Source organism: Ranitomeya imitator, chromosome 6 (genome assembly GCF_032444005.1).
Source record: "Ranitomeya imitator isolate aRanImi1 chromosome 6, aRanImi1.pri, whole genome shotgun sequence".
Lineage (NCBI taxonomy): Eukaryota > Metazoa > Chordata > Amphibia > Anura > Dendrobatidae > Ranitomeya > Ranitomeya imitator.
The window spans coordinates 504,477,773-504,500,163 of record NC_091287.1 but is presented as its reverse complement, the minus strand read 5'-3'; the positions used below and the strand labels follow the sequence as shown (position 1 = coordinate 504,500,163).

General features: G+C 42.8%; 1 protein-coding gene across 9 annotated transcripts in view; it reads right to left on the bottom strand.

Annotated features, from left to right (window-relative positions):
• Positions 1-22,391, bottom strand: part of RIMS2 (regulating synaptic membrane exocytosis 2) — a 736,866-nt gene that overhangs the window by 507,997 nt on the left and 206,478 nt on the right. For all 9 annotated transcript variants that reach the window (XM_069731752.1, XM_069731753.1, XM_069731750.1 and 6 more), the window contains one exon: positions 6,082-6,392. In XM_069731752.1, coding sequence (XP_069587853.1) covers positions 6,082-6,392 — 311 coding nt within the window. The remainder of the gene's footprint in view (positions 1-6,081; positions 6,393-22,391) is intronic.

Below are 22,391 nucleotides of genomic sequence, written 5' to 3'. Positions count from 1 at the left end.
ATAGCATGAAATCCCCTTTTATTCGTTGTCTTACCTAATGAACGCTGAGTGGCTCCCATTCACTTATTTAAAGGGACACTGTCACCCCCTCCAGCCGTTATAAACTAAAAGAGCCACCTTGTGCTGCAGTAATGCTGCATTCTAACAAGGTGGCTCTCTTAGTTTTTGGTGCCGTTATTGCCAAAATAAAGCGTTTTATAACTTTTACAAAATACCTTTCTTTAGACAGGGAGGCAGGTCTTAACCCCCCTGCTGGAAACGCCACACTGCTGTCACTCATATCTTCTGGGGCGCCGGGCGCCGCCCCCTCCGCGCTGTTTTCCCATGAAATCCGGCGCCTGCGCTGTTTAGTACTGGCTGGGGCAGGCGCAGTGAGCTCTTGCAGGTGTCTTGCATGTGAGGTCAGACGGCCAGAGCTCACTGCGCCTGCCCCAGCCAGTACTAAACAGCGCAGGCGCCGGATTTCATGGGAAAACAGCGCGGAGGGGGCGGTGCCCGATACCCCAGAAGATATGAGTGACGGCAGTGTGGCGTTTCCAGCAGGGGGGTTAAGACCTGCCTCCAGGTCTAAAGAAAGGTATTTTGGCAAAATTATAAAACGCTTTATTTTGGCAATAACGGCACCAAAAACTAAAAGAGCCACCTTGTTAGAATGCAGCATTACTGCAGCACAAGGTGGCTCTTTTAGTTTATAACGGCTGGAGGGGGTGACAGTGTCCCTTTAAGGTTAGGAAGAAAGTATACAGAGTCTTAGACTGGTGCGGCAAGTGACTATGTGAAAGCTGAGAGGTGGCACCAGTAGCGAGCATTTATCTAATATAGCGAGACATGTCTCTCAATCACTTCTCTCCGGCACATCTCCTCATGTGGAGGAGGAAAGAAACATGTGAAAATGTCATTATCCGCCGAGAAGACAAACAGACTGTTGCCATCAGCGGAAACCATTAAAATAGTCGTGCTGAAAATTCTATTTCACAGCAAATGTTGAGCAAAAAAATTCATTCGGGCGGCATTGTGCGGCCGCTCATTGTGAAGCTGCATAATTAAAGAGGAGGAGAGCTTTGTGTTTCCTCACCAAGCCGCAGCGGAGTTATTCTACAAATGTTTCATCATTAACTTTCCTCCGTAGCTTTGTAGTTTGGAGGTGAAGAATTGAGAAAATTGCTCAGGCTGTATTCTAATGAGGTGCCGTGCTCTTAATGCCCGAATTGTGATAAAATGAGGTGCCAACTTCTCGCCGCCCTTGCGGTTTTTTTAATGAGTCAACATCTTTTGCCAATGCTCTGTCTTCGGAGGTGAATTAAGGCCGGTGGAGGCCCCTTGGCAAAAGAAATTAAAGGAAGTCTCCAATTTCACCAATGGGACCCAGATTCCTCCAGAACCATTCTTTAATTGTCCATGTGGTATTGTAATAAACCACCATGATCTCATGCTGATTCCAGAAAGACGTACTGTGGTGTTCCTTCAAAATATTCATAGGAGAAAAGTGACGATGAGAACGTTCCAAGACATTGTAATATAGTATGGTCTATTAAAATGAATCATAAGCATTTTAGGACACTTTATACCCTTTCATATTTAAAGGGAACTGAGTGACTCTTGGAGTACTGAGAGTCAGACCCCCCACTGATCTAAAAATGATGACCTATAATAAGGATAAGCCATGAATCCAGACATCTCAGAGAACCCCACAAATTCCATAGTCACAGAGGTCCCCATGAATTCCATAGTCCCAGAGAACCCCATGAATTCCATAGTCTCAGAGAACCCCATAAATTCTATAGTCCCAGAGAACCCCGTGAATTCCATAGACTCAAAGAACCCCATAAATTCCATAGTCCCAGAGAACCCCATAGTTCCAGAGAACCCCGTGAATTCCATAGACTCAAAGAACCTAATGAATTCCATAGTTTCAGAGAGTCCCATGAATTCCATAGTTCCAGCGAACCCCATGAATTCCATTATTCCAGAAAACCCCATGAATTCCATTATTCCAGAGAACCTTATGAATTTTGTATTCCTAGAGAACCCCATGAATTCTGTATTCCCAGAGAATCCCTATAGTTGTAGAGCTCCCATGAATTCCATAGTCCCAGAGAACCTCATGAATTCCATAGTCCCAGAGAACCCCATGAATTCCATAGTCGCAGAGAACCCCATGAATTCCATAGTCCCAGAGAACCCCATGAATTCCATAGTTCCAGAGAACCCCCTGAAATCCGTATTCCCAGAGAATCCCATGAATTCCATAGTCGTAGAGGTCCACATGAATTCCATAGTCCCAGAGAACCCCATGTTTTCCATAGTCCCAGAGAACCTCATGAATTCCATAGTCACAGAGAACACCATGAATTGAGTATTCCCAGAGAACCCCATGAATTCCATATTCCCAGAGATCCCCATGAATTCCATAGACCCAGAGAACCCCATGAATTCCATAGTCCCAGAGAACCCCATGAATTCCATAGTCCCAGAGAACCCCATGAATTCCATAGTCCCAGAGAACCTCATGAATTCCATAGTCCCAGAGAACCCCATGAATTCCATAGTCGCAGAGGTCCCCATGAATTCCATAGTCCCAGAGAACCTCATGAATTCCATAGTTCCACAGAACCCTGTGAATTCCATAGACTCAAAAACCCCATGAATTCCATAATCCCAGAGAACCCAATGAATTCCATAGTTCCAGAGAACCCCATGAATTCCATTATTCCAGAGAACCCCATGAATTCCATAGTTCCAGAGAACCCCATAAATTCCATAGTTCCAGCGAACCCCATGAATTCTGTATTACCAGAGAATCACATGAATTCTGTATTCCCAGAGAATCCCATGAATTCCATAGTCGTAGAGGTCCCCATGAATTCCGTATTCCCAGAGATCCCCATGAATTCCATAGTCCCAGAGAACTCCATGAATTCCATAATCCCAGAGAACCCCATGAATTCCATAGTCCCAGAGAATCCCATGTTTTCCATAGTCCCAGAGAACCTCATGAATTCTATAGTCACAGAGAACACCATGAATTAAGTATTCCCAGAGAACCCCATGAATTCCTTATTCCCAGAGATCCCCATGAATTCCATAGTCCCAGAGAACCCCATGAATTCCATAGACCCAGAGAACCCCATGAATTCCATATTCCCAGAGATCCCCATGAATTCCATAGTCCCAGAGAACCCCATGAATTCCATAGACCCAGAGAACTCCATGAATTCCATAGTCCCAGAGAACCTCATGAATTCCATAGTTCCACAGAACCCCATGAATTCCATAGTCCCAGAGAACCCCATGAATTCCGTATTCCCATAGATCCCCATGCATTCCATAGTCCCAGAGAACCTCATGAATTCCATAGTTCCACAGAACCCCATGAATTCCATAGTCCCAGAGAACCCCATGTTCCATAGTCCCAGAGAACCTCATGAATTCCATAGTCCCAGAGAACCCCATGTTTTCCATAGTCCCAGAGAACCTCATGAATTCCATAGTCACAGAGAACCCCATGAATTCCATAGACCAATAGAACCCCATGAATTCCATAGTCCCAGAGAACCCCATGAATTCCATAGTCCCAGAGAACCCCATGAATTCCATAGTCCCAGAGAACCCCATGAATTCCGTATTCCCAAAGAATCCCATGAATTCCATAGTCGCAGAGGTCCCCATGAATTCCATAGTCCCAGAGAACCCCATGAATTCCATAGTCCCAGAGAACCCCATGAATTCCGTATTCCCAAAGAATCCCATGAATTCCATAGTCGCAGAGGTCCCCATGAATTCCATAGTCCCAGAGAACCTCATGAATTCCATAGTTCCACAGAACCCTGTGAATTCCATAGACTCAAAAACCCCATGAATTCCATAATCCCAGAGAACCCAATGAATTCCATAGTTCCAGAGAACCCCATGAATTCCATTATTCCAGAGAACCCCATGAATTCCATAGTTCCAGAGAACCCCATGAATTCCATAGTTCTAGCGAACCCCATGAAATCTGTATTCCCAGAGAATCCCATGAATTCTGTATTCCCAGAGAATCCCATGAATTCCATAGTTGTAGAGGTCCCCATGAATTCCGTATTCCCAGAGATCCCCATAAATTCCATATTCCCAGAGAACTCCATGAATTCCATAATCCCAGAAAACCCCATGAATTCCATAGTCCCAGAGAATCCCATGTTTTCCATAGTCCCAGAGAACCTCATGAATTCCATAGTCACAGAGAACACCATGAATTGAGTATTCCCAGAGAACCCCATGAATTCCTTATTCCCAGAGATCCCCATGAATTCCATAGTCCCAGAGATCCCCATGAATTCCATAGTCCCAGAGATCCCCATGAATTTCGTAGCACCAGAGAACCTTAGAATACTCACTACTTCATTACACGTTGAAGTAAGTTTATATCCAACACAGAATTTCCAACCGTAATTATAAAAACAGGTTTACACAGCAACAAACGGTATATATCGACATTTTATTATGCAGACTCAAGCCATTAATTAGCTATTGAGCACAGGCTGATCTTCCAAATGTCAAAAGATTAGCTGAATGCTATGTTCTAACCATGGATTCTAGCTATTATAATGAATGCGAAAAAAAACTATAATAATGGAAATGCAAGTGTCAATCAGGTATTTCAGGTAATGGAAGCTCTGATCAATGGCTGCAATTAAAAAGAAAATGTTTGGAAATGCTGCCCCCAACAAGCCAATGCACCACGATGTGGATGCCCCTATGTAATACTGGGGTTGTAGCTAATCCGCTGAATACGGATTGTGATCTCCTCCAAGTCATCATTTATTCTGATGCATCTCATAATTTCTGTGTGTTCTAATAATGTAAAGGAGGGAAGGTATAATAAAAGAAGGCAAGGATGCGAAGAAAGTAGGGAGTGAAGGGAGAATGAAAAAGGAAGAAAGGAAGTAGGGAAAGAAGGATGTAAGGAATGAAGGAAATAAAAAAAAAATAATGGAAAAGAAATTTTTTTAAAAAGGTTAGGAAAATGGGTAAGAAAAGAATTGAGGAAAGAATGATAGGAAATGTGAGAAGGAAAAAAGGAATGAAAAGATGGAGGGAAGGAATAGATAAGGATAAAAGAGGAAAGTGAGTGAGGCAGGGAGAGGAAGAAAGGGAGTAAGTAAGAAAGGAAGGGAAGAGGGAAGAAAGGAAGGAAGGAAGCAAAAGATGGAGGAAAGGAAGAGTTTGAGGGAAGGAAGGGGTAAGGATGAAAAAGGAAAGTGAGTGAAGCAGGGAGAAGAAGGAAGAAAGGACAGAGAGAAGGAAGGATGGAAGGAAGGAAGGAAGGAAGGAAGGAAAAGATGGAGGGAAGGAAGGGGTAAGGATGAAAGAGGAAAGTGAATGAGGCAGGGAGAAGAAGGAAGAAAGGACAGAGAGAAGGAAGGATGGAAGGAAGGAAGGAAGGAAGGAAGGAAGGAAGGAAGGAAGGAAGGAAGGAAGGAAGGAAAAGATGGAGGGAAGGAAGGGGTAAGGATGAAAGAGGAAAGTGAATGAGGCAGGGAGAAGAAGGAAGAAAGGACAGAGAGAAGGAAGGATGGAAGGAAGGAAGGAAGGAAGGAAGGAAGGAAGGAAGGAAGGAAGGAAGGAAGGAAAAGATGGAGGGAAGGAAGGGGTAAGGATGAAAGAGGAAAGTGAATGAGGCAGGGAGAAGAAGGATGAAAGCAAGGAAGGACAGAGAGTAGGAAGGAAGGAAGGAAGGAAAACTACGAGGAGAAGGAAGAGATGAAGTGAGACAGAGTAGGGAAAAGGGTAGACGGAAGGAAAGAAATACAATAGGATGCAAAGAAGAAAGGAAAAAGAAGAGGGAGACAAGGATGGAGGAAAGGAATCTGATATAATACAGTAAATGTTACTAAGGTATTCAGAGTAACACTGCAGCCAATGGATAATAATATGGATAATAATATGGATAATAATATCCTATTTCACACCCCTCTTTTAGTTGTATATATCCAGTGATGCTGGAAAGCTGAAAATACATAAGCAGTAACAAACTTTCCTCTTTTGTCTCTAAGATGATAAGTGAGTAAATGTGAGAGGAAGAAGAGCCAGTATTACCTGTCTGATGGCTGATCACTTGCAGATGAATGCTTCACTCCAGATCCATTTTTAATGGAGTCTTGCCTTACGATCCCTTGTGACCGACTCTTTTCTGAGGCTGGTGTAATTAAGTCCCCTGAGGGTCCCTGGTAATGGGATTGCTCTTGTAGTTTCGCCTTTTTCTCCTGAGGTGCTTCTTCGTTCTGGAGCCCTGTTTGAGCCTCTTCACCGGTTTTCTGTGCTGTATTTGACCCGCTGTTGTAGAACCAGGCTCCTGACTTAGTGAGGATTTCTTGTTGTTTTCGGCACAAATTACATACCCACATTACCTGTAGGCCGAAAAAACACAAATGAGCACAACTTCTGAACAACATCCTATATTGCCCGGCCCCTTTAACAACAAAATGTGAGTAGAATGGATATGGCATGGACAACTCTGCAAAATACGAGAGGAAAAGAAACACTCTGCCCATAACATCATAGCCTCCAAGTAACCACCAAAACAAAATAGGGGAGCCTGTGCTAATACATTATTTTAATGTAAGATAGTAAATTTAAAGGAATAAAGTACTATATATTAAAAAAGAAAAACATTTTTTAACTTTTTGAATTAAAAGTTAAAAATAATCTTAAAAAAAAAAAAAGAAACAGCTGAATAACTAAAAAAAAAGCTGCTTGCTGTGGGACAGTACGCTCCTGATTGATTGACAGTTCAGATAGGAAGCGTAGTTGTATCACTAGCGCACACAATGCTACTGACTCTGCAGCATCAGCGTACAAGAACAAAGCACTTACAAGCTCGATTGAAAAGAACTTGTAAGCACTGTGCTCCTTGCCTTGGAGACATGCCACCTCTTATAGGCTGCAGAAGTGGCCAGTAACCTAGGCAATGAGAAATAAACTATAAAATTAAAAATTACTCTTTTCTTGAGAATGGAGAGGATTTTTAACAACAAGTACATTGCAAACTTACTTAGTTTTGTTTTTACAAGCACTTTGCAATTTTCCCCATTTATCGTGATGTTGTGAAAACCCTTTTCAGGAAGTATTGTTTGAAAACATCATATTATTTGGGCACAAAATTCTTGAACCACATAGACACAAAATGGTTGCACTATTCAGGAACTGAATGGAGGTATGATTTTATCTAGCCGCAGTTATGTGCAAAATTGTTGAAAAATGATCGCTGAGGAGCATTTTGACTAATAGCAAACACATTGTAGGAACTACGGAATATAGCAACGTTATGTGAGCGCGAAGCATTACTAGAAAACTTCGTATTATTTGGGCACTGTACGGTGGTATTATATTGTCACTCAGTGTGAGTATTATTTAGGCATTTTATTTATTTATTATACTTATTTATATAGACAACATATTCGTCAGCGCTTTACAGTCATCATTATCACTGTCCCCATGGGGCTCACAATTTATATTCCCTATCAGGATGTCTTTGGAGTGTCGGAGGAAACTTGAGAACCCGGAGGAAACCCACAGGAACATAGTGAGAACATACAAACTCCTTGCAGATGTTGTCCTTGGTGGGATTCTGAATCCAGGACCCCAGTGCTGCAAATCAACAGTGTGAACCAGGGGCGGACACAGACAAGAACAGTATATATGGGCACTTTGCAGTCCAATACTTCATTATAATGCACCTATTAATGTTGCCTGTTATAGAAACTGATTTGGAGGTGGCTTCTGATCTCTTGGGTCCCTGGGCGATTACACAAGTTGCACCAATGATATATCCAGTATGTGTTGGTAAAAAAGCATATACGGTATGTATGGTAGACTAATTTATTACAATAGTTGTAGAGGTTTTGTTTTTTTTTTTAAGGAGAGTCACAAGCAAACTAGTGTCACCCTACGTCATATGTCAGTGACTTCCATCAGAAAGTACAAGTGCTTCTCACGAAATTAGAATATCATCAAAACATTTATTTCAGTTCTTCAATACAAATAGTGAAATTTATATATTATATAGAGTCATTATAAACAGAGTGATCTATTTCAATTGTTTATTTCTGTTAATGTTGACGATTATGGCTTACAGCCAATGAAAACCCAAAAGTCATCTCAGTAAGTCAGACTAATTAACAAAAAACACCTGCAAAGGCTTCCTAAGCATTTAAAAAGGTCCCTTAGTCTGTTTCAGTAGGCTCCACAATCATGGGGAAGACTGCTGACTTGACAGATGTCCAGAAGGCAGTCATTGACACACTCCACAAGGAGGGGAAGCCACAAAAGGTCATTGCTAAAGAAGCTGGCTGTTCAGAGTTCTGTATTCAAGCATATTAATGGGAAGTTGTTATGATCTGGTGGCCTTGGAGCAGCATGAGACGGACTCTGGAGACGGTGGCACCTGTACTGACCGCAGACCCTGAACTTAGCAGCGCAACTAGAAGTAGCCGTGGGGGGTACCTAACACTCCCTAGACCCCTCGACACAGCCTAAGAACTAACTACCCCTAAAGACAGAAATAGGAAACCTATCTTGCCTCAGAGAAAATCCCCAAAGGATAGACAGCCCCCCACAAATATTGACTGTGAGAGGAGAGGGAAATAACAAACGCAGACCTGAAATCAGGATTTAGCATAGGAGGCCATACTAGCTAAAAAGAAAGAATAGAACAGAGTACTATGCGGTCAGTATTAAAACACTAGAAAATATCCGCCACAGAAAATACAAATCACCACATCTGACTAAAGACATGGAGGGTATATCTGCATCTCCAGAGACACAGCTAGGCTGCAAAAAATCCTTCACAGACAAAGCTGGACAAGACGAAACATGAAAATGCACAGAACTATAAGGTCCACAGCAGGTGGACAGCAAAAACAAAGCCAGGACTTATCTTTGAAGAAAAGCACAGTGAACAGGAGAGACCAGAAGGGATGTGAATCCTCCAAAAACAATGGACAACTGGCACTGACTAAAGGATCAAGCAGGACTAAATAGCTGAGTCCAAATTGAACACACCTGATAAATGCTGCGATCCACAGACAGCAGCACTAAAACTCATAACCACCGGAGGGAGCCCAAGAGCAGAATTCACAACAGGAAGTTTTGTGGAAGGAAAAAGTGTGGTAGAAAAAAGGTGCACAAGCAACCGGGATAACCGCAGTCTTGAAAGGATTGTTAAGAAAAGGCCATTCATAAATTTGGGGGAGATTCACAAGGAGTGGACTGCTGCTAGAATCATTACTTCAAGAGTCACCACACACAGACGTATCCAGGACATGGGCTACAAGTGTTTCTTGTGTCAGGCCACTCATGACCAATAGACATCGCCAGAAGCGACTTACCTGGGCCAAGGAGAAAAAGACTGACTGTGGCTCAGTGGTCCAAGGTGTTGTTTTCAGATGAAAGTCAATTTTGCATTTAACATAGTAACATAGTAACATAGTTAGTAAGGCCGAAAAAAGACATTTGTCCATCCAGTTCAGCCTATATTCCATCATAATAAATCCCCAGATCTACGTCCTTCTACAGAACCTAATAATTGTATGATACAATATTGTTCTGCTCCAGGAAGACATCCAGGCCAGACTTCCATTTCATTTGGAAATCACGGTCCCAGAGTCTGGAGGAAGAGTGGAGAGGCCACAATCCAAGATGCTGGAGGTCTAGTGTGACATCTCCATAATCAGTGATGGTTTAGGGAGCCATGTCATCTGCTGGTGTAGGTCCACTGTGTTTTATCAAGACCAAAGTCAGCACAGCCGTCTACCAGGAAATGCTAGAGCACTTCATGCTTCCTTCTACTGACAAGGATTTTGGAGATGGAAATTTCATTCTCCAGTAGGACTTGGCACCTGTCCACACTGCCAAAAGTACCAATACCTGGTTTACAAACAACAGTATCACTGTGCTTGATTAGCAGCAACCTCGCCTGACCTTAACCCCATAGAGAATCTGTGGGGCATTGTCAAGAGGAAGATGAGAGACACCAGACCCAACAATGCAGATGAGCTGAAGGCTGCTATCAAAGCAACCTGGGCTTCCATAACATCTCACAGGCTGATCGCCTCCATGCAACGCTGCATTGATGCAGTAATTCATGCAAAAGGAGCCCCGACCAAGTATTGAGTGCATTTTTTTGAACATACATTTTAGTAGGCCAACATTTCGGATTTTAGAATCATTTTTCAAGCTGGTGTTATAAAGTATTCTAAATTACTGAGATAACTTTTGGGTTTTCATTGGCTGTAAGCCGTAATCATCAACATTAACAGAAATAAACACTTGAAATAGATCACTCTGTTTGTAATGACTCTATACAATATATGAGTTTCACTTGTTGTATTGAAGAACTTAAAGGGAACCTGTCACCCCGTTTTTTCAGATTGAGATATAAATACTGTTAAATAGGGCCTGCGCTGAGCGTTACTATAGTGTATGTAGTGTACCCTGATTCCCCACCTATGCTGAGAAATACATTACCAAAGTCGCCGTTTTCGCCTGTCAATCAGGCTGGTCTGGTCAGGTGGGCGTGGTGACATCGCTCTTTTGTTCCCCAGCTTTCCGTTGGTGGCGTAGTGGTGTGCGCATGTCCAATTTCCGAATTCCCTGCGCGCACGTGAAGAAACAGCGCGCGATCTGCGCTGTAATCCCTTGCATCGGTGGGGGCGGCCATCTTCCTGGGGCCGCGCGTGCGCAGATGGAGTGCTCTGCTGCACGGGGCTTCAGGAAAATGGCCGCGGGATGCCGCGCGTGCGCAGAAGAGATCGCGGCGGCCATTTTCCCAAAGCCGAGATGCACACCACTACGCCACCAACGGAAAGCTGGGGAAGAAAAGAGCGATGTCACCACGCCTACCTGACCAGACCAGCCTGATTGACAGGCGAAAACGGCGACTTTGGTAATGTATTTCTCAACATAGGTGGGGAATCAGGGTACACTACATACACTATAGTAACGCACAGCGCAGGCCCTATTTAACAGTATTTATATCTCAATCTGAAAAAACGGGGGTGACAGGTTCCCTTTAACTAAATTAACTTTTTGATGATATTCTAATTTAGTGAGAAGCACTTGTATGTACCTCTCAAGTACCTGAATAGGAATTTGTAGATCCAACACATGACTGCAGCTTCAGACTACTCTAAGTCTTCAATTATAGAGACACATAACTATGCATCGGAGCTGTATACACAAAACGACTGTCTAAAAAAATTGTGTCATTCTACATTTTTTTTTATCTCCCCAGTGAGTTATTCCTCCTGTGCCTAAACTTGGCAGAAGGTAGTAAAGCCCTTGATTGTTGGGTACAATTGATTCCAATGTAATTTTTGACACGTTGCTTACATCACCAAAATCACCTCCTACACGAACATCGACATCAATTTCTCCCTGCTTCCTACGCAGCGTACAGGAGCAGTAAATTAGTTTAGAAAGCACTTTACAAATTTTACAATGAAGCACATCTTTTCTTGCAACACTCTTGCAAAAAGCAAAAAAAACAAAACAAGAAAGTCTCTGTTCAGTCGAAATTCAATGACAGCTGCCAAAGACTGTCAGCGAGATTAAAGATGCAGCATCTCTGCTGAGCATTAATCAGTCAACTGCTTTCAGGCCTTTCAGTAAAGACGTATAATAGATAAATGTACAATTATGTTGTCTACATGGGAATAAAAGATTAAAAAAAAAAATGAAATAAAATAAAAGACTAATCAGACATAAAAACAGTTTTATGCAAAAGGGAGAAAGTGTCTCAAGGTGCACGTTAAAAATGGCTCCTATGTATAAGGATAATAGACGAGATCCCTGACTCGGATCCCCGGCCATTCTCTGCTTCCTTCTCTTACTGCCGCCTCCTTTTGCTGTATTCCAAGTCGGGTTTCACACATTGCCTGGTGAACTACAATGGTATCATCACCCAAGAGCTTTTAATGTCGACTTGTATGTCTGAGTATTGACTAAGCTATGTGTTCAATTTCTGTATGTTTTGGAGTTTACTTCTTTCAGCTGGAATCATATGTGCCAACTCCTGTAGTTTCTACTACCTGCATCTACTTCTTGGTACAATGGCTGATTAACCCTTCATCTGCTATAAGAAAATGAACTGTTACCTGGACTTGTTCATACTGCAACATCAGGGTGTTTCTTCTCTATAAACAAGTTTGCCTCTTCATCACTGTTCCAATGTTTGCTAATTAACCCTTTGCTGTAAACTTAAACTCCCCTCTAAACTTATCACATTACACTACAGCAGTTTCTGGACTGACTATTCGTCTTCTGTTTAGAAATCCAACTTTGTCTACTCTTGTGTCCTCCTCCACTTATCCCGTGGTCCTGGTTCTCTTTGTTTTACATGTCATCTGTAAGGAAAGGAGAGCTAGGGGGATACAGATATTCCCCCGCCGTCACCAATCTGTGACGGAGCTTACACCGTCACAGCTCTCTGGCTCCCCCCTTACCCTCAGGTCAGTCAACTGCACCTAGGATAAGTAGTCGCCGGAGAGGCCTCCCTGTTACGTACTGGTTATCAAGGCACTCTGCAGTGAGGGTGGTATATATATATATATATATATATATATATATATCACCAGTCCAGGCCGGGAATATACATATAAACCTCCGGTCCTTCACTGCCAGGATCCAGCAATAACACAAGAACTGTATGCTGCCACCAGTTCCTCATTAGATACAAACCCGGTCTGTTAGCAAGCTTATATCGGGTCAGAAACCAACCCCAGGTAGTAAGTACTAGCCAGACTCACAGATGTGGGAAATCAGGATTCAAGATAAAAGAGCAGCCCAAAATTAATTGATATTTTAATTGCCAAAAGGCGCTCTAGATAATACAAATATATTCAGAGCAATATACAGATTTTACAGCCAGAAGTACAGATAAAGGTAGGGTGCAGGTATAGCACTGCAGTTAGCTGTATGTGTCACATTACCATTCCTTATAACATGTGGGCCTAGGGAAGCGCTCGAGTCCACAGGTACTTTCTTAGTTTCTGGTCCGTCTCCACGCGTGCTGTGACACAGCTTCCATGGCAGAACAATGACACTGGCTAAAAGTGTGTAGCTAGTTTTTAACCCTTAGCGCGCCCCCTCCCATACTTGCCACCACCCCTCTGGGTTAGCCTGAAATCTCCTCCCTTGACCTCCTAACTGAAATAATTCCCCATATCTAGGATGGGTCATAACTTCCTAGTGAGAGGTCCAAACAGGACAACTGACGTCTCAACGGGTTCGTTGAGGCTGGACCGATATGGAGAGTTCAAACTTGGGGCGGCTAAATGGTTCTGGAGAGCCAGTCTCGATAACTCGGTATCTAGGACAGGTAGAGAAGAAAGAGACCCAGGTGTGTGTGCGGAATGCTCCTAGGATTCTGGTGGTATATTGGACTTAAACCTGAGATGCGTATTACACTCATAATTCATCTCTAGGTGTCAGTGCCCAACTGTCTATGCCTTCCATTGATGGCTGATGTTGGCCACCTTGCACAAAAGACAGAAGGGGGTCCCAGCTCTGTTCCTCCTCGCCTTCATTAACATGTGGCCTCCAATTCCCTGGCCATATGGCATGTTCCTGTTCTTTTGGGAATTTGTGTACTTATCCCATGGGTGGGGGCCACAGTTCCAGAAGCACATCTCTGGATAATATATTGGGTCTGAATTAATAAATCCAAAATGGAGTCTCTCTCGTCCCTCACACCATCTGAGAAGTCTTGCCCACTGCACCATCACCTTCAGTCTAAGTGTTCACCCTGACCTCTGGCTCAATGGATCCATCTCAACAGGTGAGCCCTAACAGGTGGCCTTAAACCATCCTAGCATTAAATGTCTGAAAATCATGTGATGCTACAGAGTAAATTCCTGGCTGGCTGCCACCTTCCCATGGCAAAATCAGCTGTTTTCACAAAAGAGGCAGAAACAGGACCCAGGCCGATGAAATGATTGCTGCAGTATTATGAAATAGAGGGTCCGTGATGGTATTACCACTTTAAAGGATTTCACAGAGGAGAAATCAACATATAATAAAGAGTCCTGCAGCTTTCTAATACACTTTGGGGACCATTCATCAAGAGATGTGGCATAAAATGGTTTGAAATGTCACAATATTTTTGCACAAAACTTTTCAACTTTTTTTATGCCAGCACTGCCAACTTTTTTAAAAGACATGAGAAGCTACAACAGAAGAGAATATCAGTCCCGGACTGCACACATTTCGACAGGAGCAGAATTTCTTTCTGCTAAAAGGGTAATGTTTCTTCTTGCGAAGACTGACATGTCAAGGTGAGGAGACTTTTAAGGCTTGCAATGCTCCTCTGTGAAATATGCTAATTGTCTCTTCAGAGAGGAAGAAGACTAGAACTCGAAATCCTAGAAGTCAATATTGACCGTCTAACGAGCCTTGTTGCATGGTTTATGATATAAACCCAAACCAAAATCTCAATTTCCAGACAGTGTGTTTCAGGGTATTGCTCCTCATCAGTACGAAGTGTGAGATCTGGTTTAACTGCTAAAAAGATAAGCCAAAATCCTTAAGAGGTGCATGACAGAGAATTTGTTGCATTTTACTCCAGCGCATCCTCTTTCTCCATGGCAGTCTTGATGAATTGGCTCTTTTTGCATGTCAATTCTTCACTGCCTTCCAAACCTGTGCTTGCTGACAGCGAATGATAATCTAGTCCTGCTTACATCCCATGTTGCTCTATGCAGATTGCATCGCAACAATCTCCTGACATACAGTATGCATGTGAAGTAAAACTCCGCTGATACCATGAATTGGCTTTCATCATCCATAGGCCCCCATGTTAAAAAAATATTCTCTAGTCTAAAGAAATAATTTCAGAAGCAAGCAGAGATCTTAAAAAGGCAAGTAATAACCGTATTTTTCGCTTTGTAAGATGCACTTTTTTCCCCCAAAATTGGGGGGAAATGGGAGTGTGCGTCTTAGAAAGCGAACATGCCTTACCGGGGGGGGGGGGGGGTGTCCAGGTGCCCGGCGGTTGCTGGCCGTTGCTGCTCCGGTGCCCAGCGGTGCTGCGTGGGTGTCCGGCGCTGCCCGAGGCTCTTCCAACATTTTGCGACAGGCCAGTGCCCCGGCACTTCCAGGGTTCCACGTGCGCTGGTCTACGGGAATATGGCCGCCGCGGGCAGCACATGCGCTGATGGTGATCTCGAGATCAAGATCTCGAGAGATGAGATTTCAGCGCTGAAATCTCATCTCGAGATCTTGATCCCGAGACCACCATCAGCGCATGCTGCCGGACGCTCGGAGACACCCAGCAGCAACACAAGAACCCCGCGGCAGCACAAGATCCCCGTAACACATCGGAGCCCCCACTCATCCCTGCCTGCGTCCTGGAGCATCACCCCACTCCTGCCTCCTCCAGCAGCGACCCCGGGACCCTGCTTCACCGCAGCCACCACCCCCCAGTAAGCAATAAGATGCAAGGATTATAAGAAGGACCACCAATTTATTAAAAAAAAAAATTCTTATTTTTCTACTCAAAATTTGTGGTGTGTCTTGTAATCCACAGCATGTTATAATCCGAAAAATACGGTATATTATGCCAAGATATCATTGCACAAACTAAAGTATTATTTCAACGGTCTCTGTACATTGCAGACATTGAGCAATACACAGCTGAAACCAGAAGAACACTGCATGTTTTTCTCAATATCTGACATTAAATCAGAATAAACCTTTCCCGTTTTAGGTCAATTAGGATTACTATAATTATTAATATTTGCCAAATGCCACAATAATGAGAGAGATGTATTAAGGCATTTTTATTTCTTACTTCAAAGTCAAACGTTTACACACACTAGATTACTATGCCTTTACACAATTCTGGACTGCCGATATGATGATGTCATGCATTTGGAAGCTTTTTTGGCAACATCTGAGTTAATTAGAGACACACCTGTGGATGTATTTTAATGCAAACCTGAAACACACTGCTTCTTTGTGTAGCATCATGGGAAAGTCTAAAGATATCAGCCAAGATATCAGGAAGAGAATTGTGGACTTGCACAAGTCTGGCTCATCCTTGGGTACAATTTCAAGATACCTGAAGCTGTCTCGTTCATCTGTACAAACAATTATACGCAAGTACAAATATGATGGGAGTGTCCAGCCATTATACCGATCAGGAAGTAGATGGGTTCTGTGTCCCAGAGATGAACGTGTTTTGGTCCTACATGTGCATATCAACTCAAGGATAAAAACAAAACACCATGTGAAGATGATGGTGGAAGCTGGTAAGATTGTGTCAATATCCACAGTGAAACGAGTACTACATCAACAGGCCTGAAAGGCCACTCTGCCAGGATGAAGCCATTACTCCAAAAGAAACATGAAAAAGCCAGATTATAGTTTGCAAATGCACACAGGAACGTAGTCCTTAATTTTTGGAGACATGTCTTATGATCTGATGAAACTAAAATGTAACTTTTTGGGCATAATGACCATCGTTACGCTTGGAGGAAAAAGGGAGAAGCTTGGAAGCCTAAGAACACCATCCCAACTGTGAAACATGGGGGTGGCAGCATCATGTTGTGGGGTTGTTTTGCTGCAGAAGGGACTGATGCACTTTACAAAACAGATGGCATCATGAGAAAAGAAGATTATGTGTCAATACTGAAGCAACATCTCAAGACATCAGCCAGGAAGTTAAAGATTGGGGGAAATGGGCCTTCCAAATGACAATGACCCGAAGCATACTGCCAAAATGGTCAATATTTTACAGACGTCAATACAAAGCCCTGATCTCAATCCCATTGAAAATTTATGGGCAAAGCTGAAAAGGCCGGTGTGAGCAAGGCGACCTACGAACCTGGATCAGTTACACCAGTGTTGTCAGAAGGAATGGGCCCAAATTCCGACCAACTATTGTGAGAAGCTTGAGGAAGGATATCCCAAACGTTTGACCCAAGTCATTCAGTTTAAGGGCAATGGTACCAAATATTAATGAAATGTATGTAAACTTTTGACTTTGCAGTAAGTAATAAAAATGCCTTAAAACATTCTCTCTCTCATTATTCTGGCATTTGGCAAATATTAATAATTATAGTAATCCTAATTGACCTAAAACGGGAAAGGTTTGTTCTGATTTCATGTCAGATATTGAAAAAAACATGCAGGGTTTATACAGTGTGTGTAAGCTTCTGGTTTCAACTGTATAAATCCTACTTGCCAACTTCCGGAAAAAGGGGAGACGTCCCGAAATCCTGAAAGTCAGAAAATCTCCCAGATCTTTCCCAAACCTTCTAGAAGTCAAAAATTCCAAAAGGTTTCTTGCAGAGCGGCATCTCAGAAAAAGCAGGGATCAAGGTGTCCATGGGTGGAGAATGGGAGTAAAATGGGAAGAGAATTTTCACGGGTGGGGTGTGTTTTTTTAAAAGTAGCCATGGTAAGGTATGAACAGTCCAGCCCTGGATGCCAACTTTCAAAAATTGGTAAATATGATTTAAACATATTTTATATACAGTATCACAAATATTTTTAGGCTGACAGCTCCCAAATCCCTTGCATCATCAAAATCATTTGGTAATATAAGTAGCCACTGGTCCATATGGGGACCCTGGTACCTATTTAGTGTTTGAGTTCAGGGGCGGCAAGCCGCTGGGGTGGGATAGCATTTACCAAATTACTTGTACTTGGGAGTTTTCCAGCCCTCACTTTTAAGGTTTCCCGTTACGCTCGATAAAAGAAAAAAATTATTAAAAAAAAGTGCCCCCTCCTATGTTTTGCTTCCTCTGTACTGTAGATACACAGTAAAATACCTGAAACTAATTCACTAAGTGGCTTCTCCCTAGGCCAGGACCAAAAAATGCAGTCATAGTTAAATCTGGGGTATTTGTTGAGCACATCTAACAGAACTAATCTCATCCTGATAAACACCATGCTGCGCTAGCAATACTCCTAAAAGCAGAAGAAATGTACACGCACAGCAGACTCCATAAATTAAGACACCCGTGTAATCTGCAGCAAGTTCTGCAGTCCAGCCACTTCTGAAACTCAACTTTCCACTAAGAATGTAATTACACCGAAGTGAAGGCTCATTGTTTGCCGAGACTCCACAGAGAGGGACTACTTCTTGCCAAAATAATTGGTGTATGAATAAGGATTAATTAGATTATTAAATACAGGAGTTAGCACCCGGAAGGCGTTCTGAGCCAGATCATCTCTATCATTGCTCAGTTATCCAGAAAACCTTGGCTGTAGCTTGATATCATGATAAAAGTGATCGATCAATAGATAGATAGATAATAGATAGATGTTTGCGAAAGTATTCTCCCCTTGGCTTGTTCCCCATTTTATGACATTGCAACCTAGGTTTCAATATTTTTGCAATCCGATTTGTGTGTGATGCATCACCATTAGTCTAAGTTGGTGAAGTGAGAAAATATGGGCAACAATTACATTTATGGTATCAAATAACTAAAAATTGCCATGGGCGTAAGTATTCACCCCTTTTGTTATGAAGCCCCTAAAAATTTCTGGTGCAAGTAATTCCCTTCATAAGTCTCATGCTTGATGAAAGGAAGTCTGCCTATGAGCAATCTAAGTGTCCCATGGTCTGTCAGTATATACACTTTACCTTTTCTGAAAGGTCACAGAGGCTGCAACACCATTTGGCTACAGGCACCACCAACCAAACACCATGAAGACCAAGGAGATCTCCAAACAAGTCAGGGACAAAGTTGTTGAGCAGTAGAGTCAGGGTTGGGTGATAAGAAAAATATCCCAATCTATGAAGATCCCCTGAAGCACCATCAAATCCATTATCATCAAAAGGAAAGAACAGGGAACCACAAACCTGCCAAGAAAGGGCCACACTCGAAAACGCTCAGCCCGGGCGAGAAGGGCATTAATCAGAGAGGTAGCACAGAGACAAAAGGTAACCCCAAAGGAGTTGCAGAGTTCCCAAGAAGACAGGAGTATCTGTCCACACGATCACAATAAGCAGTACACTCCGTACAGGTGATCTTTATGGAAGAGTGGACAGAAAAAAGCCTTTACTTACGCACAAAAACTGTAAGGCTCATTTTGAGTTTGCAAAAACACATGTGGGAGACTCCCCAAATGAATGGAGGAAGGTGCTGTGGTCAGATGAGACCAAAATTGAACTTTTTGTCCAGCTAAGTAAATACTATGTTTGGCACAAAACCAATACAGCTCATCATCCCAAGACCACCATCCCCACAGTGAAATATGGTGGTAGGAATGTTTTTCGGCAGCAGGGAAAGGGAAAATGTTCTGAGATGAGAGGAAGATGGATGGATGGGAAGATGGATGGTGTGAAATACAGCAATATTCTTGAGGAAAACCTGTTTCAGTCAGTCAGTGATATGAAACTGGGACAGGGGTTCACCTTCCAACAAGACAATGACCCAAAGCATACTGCTAAAGCGACACTCGAGTGGTCTAAGGGGACTTCTTAAAGCCCAGACCTTAAACCAATTGAGAATCTGTGGTCAGACTTGTAGATTGCTGTTCACCAGAGGAAACCATCTAACCTGAAGGAGCTGGGGCAGTTTTGCCTTGAGAAATGGGCAAAATTCCCAGTGGCAAGATGTGAAAAGCTCATAGAGACTTATACTAAATGACTTGGAACTCCAAATGCTGCAAAAGGAGGCTCTACAAAGCACTGACTTTAGGGGGTTGAGTAGTTATGCACACTGAAGTTTTCAGCTATTTTGTCTAATCTGTTTGCTTCACAATAAAAACAACACCAAATGTTCACAGTGGTAGGCATGTTCTTTACATAAACTGATGCAAACCCTGAAAAAAAAAAATATGAAATTCCAGGATGTGAGGTAGCAAAACAAGAAAAATGCCAAGAAGGTGAATACTTTCGTAAGCCGAGACACCATATGTACTGTGTCACCGGATTGAAGACGACGAGGAGACTGGATTAGGTAAGTATAAAGATTTTTATTGATGGGGCCTGTGGTGGACCATCATACTATATAGGTGGCTGTGGGTTGGACCATAAATAATGTTACAGTGCCTACAAGTAGTATTCCACCCCCTGCAGATTTAGCAGGTTTAATAAGATGCAAATAAGTTAGAGCCTTCAAACTTCAAACAAGAGCAGGATTTATTAACAGATGCATAAATCTTACAAACCAAAAAGTTTTGTTGCTCAGTTAAATTTTTATAAATTTTAAACATAAAAGTGTGGGTCAATTATTATTCAACCCCTAGGTTTAATATTTTGTGGAATAACCTTTGTTTGCAATTACAGCTAATAATCGTCTTTTATAAGACCTGATCAGTCCGGCACAGGTCTCTGGAGTTATCTTGGCCCACTCCTCCATGCAGATCTTCTCTAAGTTATCTAGGTTCTTTGGGTGTCTCATGTGGACTTTAATCTTGAGCTCCTTCCACAAGTTTTCAATTGGGTTAAGGTCAGGAAACTGACTAGGCCACTGCAACACCTTGATTTTTTGCCTCTTGAACCAGGCCTTGGTTTTCTTGGCTGTGTGCTTTGGGTCGTTGTCTTGTTGGAAGATGAAATGACGACCCATCTTAAGATCCTTGATGGAGGAGCGGAGGTTCTTGGCCAAAATCTCCAGGTAGGCCGTGCTATCCATCCTCCCATGAATGCGGACCAGATGGCCAGGCCCCTTGGCTGAGAAACAGACCCACAGCATGATGCTGCCACCACCATGCTTGACTGTAGGGATGGTATTCTTGGGGTCGTATGCAGTGCCATCCAGTCTCCAAACGTCACGTGTGTGGTTGGCACCAAAGATCTCGATCTTGGTCTCATCAGACCAGAGAACCTTGAACCAGTCAGTCTCAGAGTCCTCCAAGTAATCATGAGCAAACTGTAGACGAGCCTTGACATGACGCTTTGAAAGTAAAGGTACCTTACGGGCTCGTCTGGAACGGAGACCATTGCGGTGGATAACGTTACTTATGGTATTGACTGAAACCAATGTCCCCACTGCCATGAGATCTTCCCGGAGCTCCTTCCTTGTTGTCCTTGGGTTAGCCTTGACTCTTCGGACAAGCCTGGCCTCGGCACGGGAGGAAACTTTCAAAGGCTGTCCAGGCCGTGGAAGGCTAACAGTAGTTCCATAAGCCTTCCACTTCCGGATGATGCTCCCAACAGTGGAGACAGGTAGGCCCAACTCCTTGGAAAGGGTTTTGTACCCCTTGCCAGCCTTGTGACCCTCCACGATCTTGTCTCTGATGGCCTTGGAATGCTCCTTTGTCTTTCCCATGTTGACCATGTATGAGTGCTGTTCACAAGTTTGGGGAGGGTCTTAAATAGTCAGAAAAGGCTGGAAAAAGAGATAATTAATCCAAACATGTCAAGCTCATTGTTCTTTGTGCCTGAACTACTTCTTAATACTTTAGGGGAACCAAACAGAATTCTGGTGGGTTGAGGGGTTGAATAATAAATGACCCTCTGAAAAGACTTTTCGCAATTTAAAAAAAAAAATAAACAAAGAAATAACATTCTTTTTTGCTGCAGTGCATTTCACACTTCCAGGCTGATCTACAGTCCAAATGTCACAATGCCAAGTTAATTCCAAATGTGTAAACCTGCTAAATCTGCAGGGGGTTGAATACTACTTGTAGGCACTGTACATTGCAATATTATTATTGCGGTATTATTATTTTCCAATCTCATGTATTATTGGTATTATAAACATTGGTCTTGCAGTACATCTCGATTTTCTCGAGGCAGGGTAATTTTAGTAATAGATATCCCAATCTGAGGCTCAGGGACGGGTATAGAATGGGCCTGTGTGCATTCAAATGGCAGGGCTAAATTTCAGTCCCACTCCATCCCTGATCGCGGGTGCTCGAGTGACATGTTCGAGTTCCCACGGTCACATATTTCACAATTGTTAGACAGCCACAAAACATGCGGAGATTGCCTGACATACACAGGAATGGTTTGTGGATGTCTAACAGCCACGACACATGCTTCCTCGGTGACTCGAAAATAACGTATATAGAGAAAATTATAGATTATCTATTTTATCCATGTTCTTCTTTTCTGATAACAGAGCAATAGTATATAATATTTTTCTGGGTATTTCCATAATAGAAAGAATAGGGTCCACATTTGCCTTTCAATTGCATCTATAAAATTAAGAAATATAAAAAAAAGTATCAGGCTAGAAGCGATCTCCACCGTTACAGCCATAATTGTTCATTGCTCCAATGCATCACACATAAAACATTAACTATAGTCTTAGGCTACTTTCATACTTGCGTTTTTAGCAATCCGTCATTTTGGGCAAAAAACGGATCCTGCAACTGTGCTCGCAGGATGCGTTTTTTGCCCATAGACTTGTATTAGCGACGGATCGCGACGGATGGCCACACGTCGCGTC